The sequence below is a fragment of the Phoca vitulina genome, unplaced genomic scaffold, assembly GCF_004348235.1.
Source record: "Phoca vitulina isolate PV1807 unplaced genomic scaffold, GSC_HSeal_1.0 scaffold3, whole genome shotgun sequence".
Classification (NCBI taxonomy): domain Eukaryota; kingdom Metazoa; phylum Chordata; class Mammalia; order Carnivora; family Phocidae; genus Phoca; species Phoca vitulina.
This window is the reverse complement of record NW_022589706.1, coordinates 84,745,126-84,752,449: the sequence shown is the minus strand read 5'-3', so window position 1 is coordinate 84,752,449 and position 7,324 is coordinate 84,745,126. Positions and strand designations below refer to the sequence as shown.

The window sequence follows — 7,324 nt, the reverse complement described above, 5'->3', positions numbered from 1 at the left end:
GAGAGAGTTAGTAAAATTTAGTGTCTTTGGGGGGTTAAAATCTTTAACTTTTCTATTGCTCCTTAGCTATTAATTTATTTGAATTTTCTACCTCTTCCTGAGTAAATTCTGATCATTTTATTTTCCTTGAAATTTTCCTCTAGATATTCAGATCATTTGGTAAGTTGCACATGCTTTTATCACTTAAGGTTCTAAGTAACAAGCCACCAAACCAACTCTGGCTAACTTTAGTAAAAGAAAATTCATTTGGAAGATGATAGGATATTCACACTCTTGACAGAAGGCTAAGCAACTAGGCTTAAGAACTGAGGATAGTCACTCAAGAAGGCGAAAAGGAATGACAGGAAACTTGTGTTACAACTAACAGCTAAACCATCTGACCCGCACACAGCTGCTGCTGCTTCTTCAATAAATTATTGCCTATGGTACTTCTGTTCTATCCTTAACTCAGGATTCAAACACCAGGGAAAGAGACTCTTTGATCAGTCCCTGGTCTATAAGAGGGAATGGAAAGAGGCTGGAGATGGATTTCTTAACTTCTGTTTTGGAAAGCAGGTGCCGGTAATTATTCTCGCACCAAAACAGCCCATAATAGAAGAAAGATAATTCCACAAAGAAAATTGGGAACCTGTTATGAAGGAAAATGGGTGTTGGCAGCCCCCTAAAAATTCCCACTTTAATATTTTAACTCTAAAATTGTTTTACTCTCTCTCCTTTTTTTTTTAAATTTCTCAAAATGATTCATTGGTTTACATATCAAATCTGCTACTTTTTTACTTCCTGGTTTCTTTACTGTTGCTTATGTCTTTATTATTTCCTTTCTATCACTTTTGATTCATTTTATTCTTTTAATGCTATCCTGAGCTGTATGCTTAGTTCACTTTTTTTAGTGATTTTGTTGTTGTAAAAAATTTAAATGTAATTTGGATATTTGTCTTTTTTGTTGTTTTTTCTTTAATTTAATTTTTTGTCTTTTAAAGATTTTATTTATCTGTCAGAGAGAGAGAGAGCAAAAGCAGGGGGAGCTGCAGGCAGAAGGAGTGGTAGGCAGAGGGAGAAACAGGCAGAAGGAGAAGCAGGCTCCCTGCTGAGCAAGGAGCCCAGGGCAGGGCTCAATGCAGGGCTCGATCCCAGGACCCTGGGATGACTTGAGCCGAAAGCAGACGCTTAACCAGTTGAGCCACTCAGGCATCCCATGTTGTTGTTTTCTTCTATTCTTTCTAAGCTTAGAAATCACCCCTTACCTAAGGTTTAATACTTGTTTCAGTTGAATTTCTTTTAGAGATAAGAACCTTGATTCTAGTTTTAGCAGTATTATAAAGTGTATCAATAAGAATTTGGTCAGGAAAACTTGAACCACTGTAAGTATTTTAAACAGAAAAGAAGATCAGAAACAGTTCTCATTCACATGGGATGAGCAACAATATACATTACAGTTTTTCCATAGATCTTATCTCCCACCTTCCGTCGTAATAAAGTCTGAGGAAATCTGGATCATCTGGACTTCCTGTAAAACACCACATTCTTCCATTACATTGATGGCATTACCTTGATCAGAGCAGGTAAGCAAGAGGTGGCTAGCATGCTGAATGCCTTGATAAGACACATATACTCCAGAGGACAGGAGACGAGGCCAGGATATCTTCTCTAAATTAAAAGACCAATTATTTCATCTTGAACTGCCTTGCACAAGGAAGAAAGCCCAAAACACTGAGGAATACTGCTCAGGCTGCCAGGGCAGGAAGGTGTTCTGCAGTGGTTTGACAGAGGCTATGATGTTAGAATTGTCAGTGGTGGAAAAAAATATTGTATCATGTTTGAGAAAGAACCATTGAGAGAATTACAGTAGAGAACCCTAGGGTTCTGGAGCAAAGCCATGAATTATCTGCAGCACAATTATACTCTTTTTGAAAACAACTGTGTACTACCGGACCCTGGTAAATCTGGAATTACTGAACATTGGACACTATATCACCATGTGACCAGAAATGCCCATTGTGAGCCAGGTCCTAACAGACCCACAAAACATAAGGTTGAGCAGGCCTAGCAAAAATGTATTATAAAATGGAAGTGTTGCATCCAGAAACAAATACAAACCGGACCAAGGGCACTAGCAAACTGCATCAGCTGGTAGCTCGGATATCCCCCTCCCCACCTAATCCAAACTGTTGCACCCAAGTCCTTCCCTCAGCTCACACCTATGGCTCTATAAGGAATATGGTATGACCAGGAGGAGGGAAAACGTGTTTGGTTGACAGATGGGTTGGCTCAGTATGTAGGTACAAGCTGAAAATAGACAGCAGCCGCAATACAGCCAAACTTAGGAGTGGTTTTAAAAGACACTGGTAAGGGAAAGTCTTCATGATGGGCTAGAGCTTCAGATAATACACCTGGTCACCCACTTTGTTGTCACCCACTTTGTGTGGAAATATCAGTGACCCAAGACTAGACTGTATATGGAATCCCAGGCAATAGTGATTGCCTGACGATCTTTTTTCTTAGAATAAAAAGTATTCAAGGATTAAGAACAAGAAGATCTGGGGTAGAAACATGTGGATGCACATATAGGAGTTGGAATGAAGTATAGAAATATTTGTATCACGTGTTAATACCCACTAGCAAAAGATACTAAATAACCACAAAATGACTCAGCCAATTGGTATCAGCCAGTGCCAGTCAGCAGCCACCCCAGTGCTAGCACAGTGGGCACGGGAATAAAGTGGCCATAATGGCAGAAATGGAGGCTAGCCATGAGGCCAATATAATGGGCCCCTTAAGATTTAGTTAGCTGATGCCATCAACAAATGTCCATCCTGAAAGCAACAGAGACTAATGCTGAGTCCCCAAGATGGCACAATTCATCAAGGATACCAACTAGCCACTTGGTAAATTGACACAGTTGGTCCTTTCCATCTTAAAAGGGCCAGTAGTACATTCTCACAGAAATAGACATATATTCCAGGTTAAGGTGTTCCTTTCTTGCCTGCAGGGCCTTAGCTGGGATCATAATCCAAAGGATTTCAGCATATTTAATCTTCCAACATCCTGTCAGACAAGGGGACCCACCTGACAGCAAAGGAAATGTGAGAGTGGGTCAGTGACCATGCAGTTCACTGGTCATATCACATACCGCACCACTGGAAACCTGGCAGCCGTATGGAGCATTGGAACAGCCTGCTGAATGCAGAAGGGAAGGGCTATTTAAAGGCAATACTCTGAAGACTGGGTGCTGTCCTTCAGCAAGCAACATAGGCCTTGAATCAAAGACCTTCATTTAGCATTGTATCCCCAACAGAGAGAAGATGGAGGTCTGGGAGCCAAGGAATAGGAGCAGAAATGACCACACATACTGTCACTCCCAGTGACTAACTGGGAGCTTTGTGCTTCCTGTCTCCACAACTGGAGACTTTGCAGAGTTAGGGATCTTGTTCCCCAAAAGAAGCATACTTTTACCAGGAGGCACAGCAAGAATTCCAATGAATTATAAGCTAAGCCTTCTGCCTCATGCACATGGATTGGGCTTCTTGTGTCTAGGGACCAGCAAGAAAGAAGAGGAGTCACCGTGTTGATAGGGATAACTGACCCTGTTCATGTAGAGGAAGTAGGGTTGCTATTATATAATGAGGGAAAGGAGGAGTATGTATAGAACCATATGAGCTCCTTGGGTGCCTCTTGTGAGAGTAAAAGGATAAAAACAGCAACTATGGTCTGAGAAGGAAATGTAACCAGGGGCTCCAGGAAGTTTGTGAGTCATGACATTAGGTAAACACCTGAGGCTGTCAGAGGTGGAAGCTAAGGTGAAAGGAATCTATAATAGATAGGAAAGAGGCAGAGGATGAGTATCACCTGCAGCCTCAAGATCCACTACAAGAGCCAGGGCTCTAGTTTTTCTTACCACTTCCCTCTTCTAAATTTTCCCCCAGGAAGAAAGGCCTCCTACGATTTGGAAGGAGCCACTGCCGGAGCATATACAAAAAGTAGATCTAAGACAGCAAATGGTGGACTCTGAAAGACAGGGAGATGAGTTTCCCAGATCCCACTTCATGGAAGGTTTTGCTGCCCTAGCTGTGAAAAGTGTGATCAGCAGACACTTCTGATGGCAACTAAATGTCGGATCCTTCAGGGTCTGCCTCAGCTGCAGAGAAGGGCCTCACCTAAGGGGATGCCTTTCCTGGGCAGCCCACACCAGGTGACTGAGCAAGGCAGGGTTTCATGGTCTAGCCATTTCTGTCTGACCCAGAGACACTTGATAGGCCACACTCACTCCAGAGCTCCCCATGAGTTGACCAGGGCTTTGTTAAACCTGCATTGCAGTCTCACTTTTCTCTCTGCTCACTCCTGCTTCTCCTCCCTTCTTTTCACAGGAGTTAATTTCTAGTAAGTTATCTTGTACCCCCAACTCTGTCTCATGTCTGCTTTGGGAGAACCCTCACAAAGTTTTCTATGCTCAGAGGATATAATTTGATCATAGCATAACTGATGCATGGTAAAGGTACTGTTTTGTTGAGGATTTTTAATGTCTTCATCACAGCTTTCAATATGATATACTTTTACTTCTTATCTCCTTGTCTTCCACCTTAAGGAAAAACCATAATTTTGTTTTACCAAAAACATAAGAAATTTTCTTCCAGTGTAGTTTCTGTCTTCCCTAGAAAACAGAATTGAGGCATTGTCTAGTAACAAAGTGGGGAAATCAGTTTCCTCTGGAGGAAACATACTCCCTATTGGTCAGCTCCCTCAGCTATTTATTGGGAAAGTCTTTTTTGGTTTCAGTTACGGTAAAACTCTGGATTTTAGCCAAATTCTCTGAGTTCAAAAGTACAAAGCTCTTTAGGACACTTGCTCTTTCTAAATGTTTTTTCAAAGGTTAAAAATTAAATTTCAAAAGAATACCCAGGGTGCAGAAGAGAGACAGACACTGAGAGTCTCCAACATGAAGCTTGCTCATGTTATTTTGTTACATTTGTGCTTCTGCATAAGTTTTTGCAAGGTAAGTAACTCAATATTTATGTAGACTATTTTAATTAGATTTTTAAATATTATAAAAATGTAAGCAAAATCTTAAAGACATGGGGGAAGGGAGGAAAAAATAAAATAAGATGAAATCAAAAGGGGAGACAAACCAGAAGAGACTCTTAACTATAGGAAACAAACTGAGGGTTGATGGAGGGTAGGTGGGTGGGGGGATGTGGTAACTGGGTGATGGGCATTAAGGAGGGCACATGATGTAATGAGCACTGGGTGTTGTATGTAACTGATGAATCACTGAACTCTACCTCTGAAACAATACATTATATGTTAATTGAATTTAAATAAAATAAAATTTAAAATAAATAATAATTAAAAAGTAAAAAAAAAGAAATCTTAAAGATATTATTTTGTCTTAGAGATTACATAGTTCAGATACCAACAGCGGCAGTACATAGTTAGTAATAAAGATCTTATGTTAATATCTTGATGAAAGAGCTTTAAGAAATTGCTTTTTTCGTGTGCCCTCATCTGTGCATAGAGATTGAACTGAATGAGAATTTTACTAATATAGATCTGTAATTTATAGTAATCCTATTAAATCAAAAAATATTTACCAAACTCCTTCTACATGCAAGGTATAGTGCTGGGCAAAGAGCATGTCTGATCTCCAATAGCCCTTCGGTACAGTTGTAGAAAGATGACATAAACATGACAATGAGGAAATAATAAGCAAGATTTAAATAACTTTTGAGAAGGAACTGTTTTAATTGCCAAAATGTTACATTTAATTGCCAAAAATGTTACAAATATCATGTGCCGAGGGACTTTAATGAGAGCGAAAATCCCTTCCTGCTAAGAGGTCAAGAAGAGTTTATGGACCAGTGGGATTTGAGCTGGATTCGTAATTCTGGATTAGTGTAGAGAAACAGAGTGATTTCCACCCTTTTCAGCCTGGAAAAGCAGCAAGTGCTATGGTAGAAGAATAGTAAAGCCCTAGTCTCCTCCAGGTGAATAAATCCATTTGATTAGAATGGAAACCTTGTGGGGAACTTGGGCAATCAAAACTGGTATGACAGATTATAGCCAGGTTGGAAGATCATCTATTACGGTTAGATAGGCTCTAGATATTTTAGACAATTATTGATGATCACTTTTGTGATCAAAGCATTTTGAAACAGGATTACAAAAACTGTTTTGTCTTAATGCCAGCTTAGAGAAGCAAGTATTTAAAGAAAACTACCTAAGAAATGAGAATTACTTAATTTAAGTTTCCTGTAACTTCTAAAATGTATATGCAATGCTTGTAACAGAGAACAAATAGAAATAAAGTAAGTGCTCATTGATAAGAAATTGATTAAATTATTGTACATCTATAAATGAGCTATCATGTAGCTATGAAAATGATGCATTTTATATTTATTGAGAAAAAAGTCCTTACTAAAATCTTATTTTTGTTAAAGAAGAAAATATACACACATTCATGTATCTGTGTGTATGTGTACATACACACACACACATATACACAGATACAGCTGCTCATATAAACAGCAATTTAAAAGTTCCTGGAGGGTATATATCAAATAGATACCAATTGGTATCTCAGGTAATGAGATTACTGGTGATTTTTATTTTTTGTTTTATACATTTATGAATTTTCAGAATTCAGAAATTCTGTTTTATTCATTATTCATTTTTTAAAATACCAAATAAATGTGTGTCACTTTAGAATAAGGAAAAATTTGTTTTTGAGGAAAAGATATTTCAGCCACATTTTTGGTTCCCGTAACAAAAACAATAAAAAACAAAACAAAATAGTACTTTTCACTTACAGAAAGGGAAAGAGCCTCTTTTACTGAATAATCATTCAATAATAAAGTTGTCTTCTTTCCTTTAAAAAACAGCAGTTTATAGGAATTGTCATATTTGTGAAAATTTCAGAACTTCTTAAAATATTAATTTATAAAAGAAAATGGAATGCTGAGAGATAACCATTTTTAAATGGAAGTTGCCATAGAGACAACATAAATGTGTTCAAAGAAGTTTTAAAATGTGTCTACATTTTCTAAATGAAATAAAATATGTACATCTGGGAGAAATTTTTGTTATTTTGAAAGCTAGGACCAGATTTCCCTCTAAGGAATAAAAAGTCCCATGCCTTTTTTATATCAAAACTTTTTGATGGACTTATTTGAAGGTGGATTATGTCAATGGCAGGAGTGAACTGGCAGCAGGATAGACTTCGGTTGTTCTGAAAGGGGAAATGAGAATTCTGGTTTTACTGCCCAGACAAACAGATAAGGGGACTCAGGTTTCTCTGGGAGATAAAACCAGGACATAGAGGGATTGGCTGCTG

General features: G+C 38.4%; 1 protein-coding gene across 1 annotated transcript in view; it reads left to right on the top strand.

The window, feature by feature from the left end:
• The first annotated feature begins 4,777 nt into the window (after window positions 1–4,777).
• The window catches only part of CFI (complement factor I), a 56,301-nt gene continuing 53,754 nt past the window's right edge, over window positions 4,778–7,324 (top strand). The window contains exon 1 of the mRNA XM_032400998.1: window positions 4,778–4,990. Within this exon, the coding sequence (XP_032256889.1) occupies window positions 4,853–4,990 (138 nt within the window). The 5' untranslated portion in view covers window positions 4,778–4,852. The remainder of the gene's footprint in view (window positions 4,991–7,324) is intronic.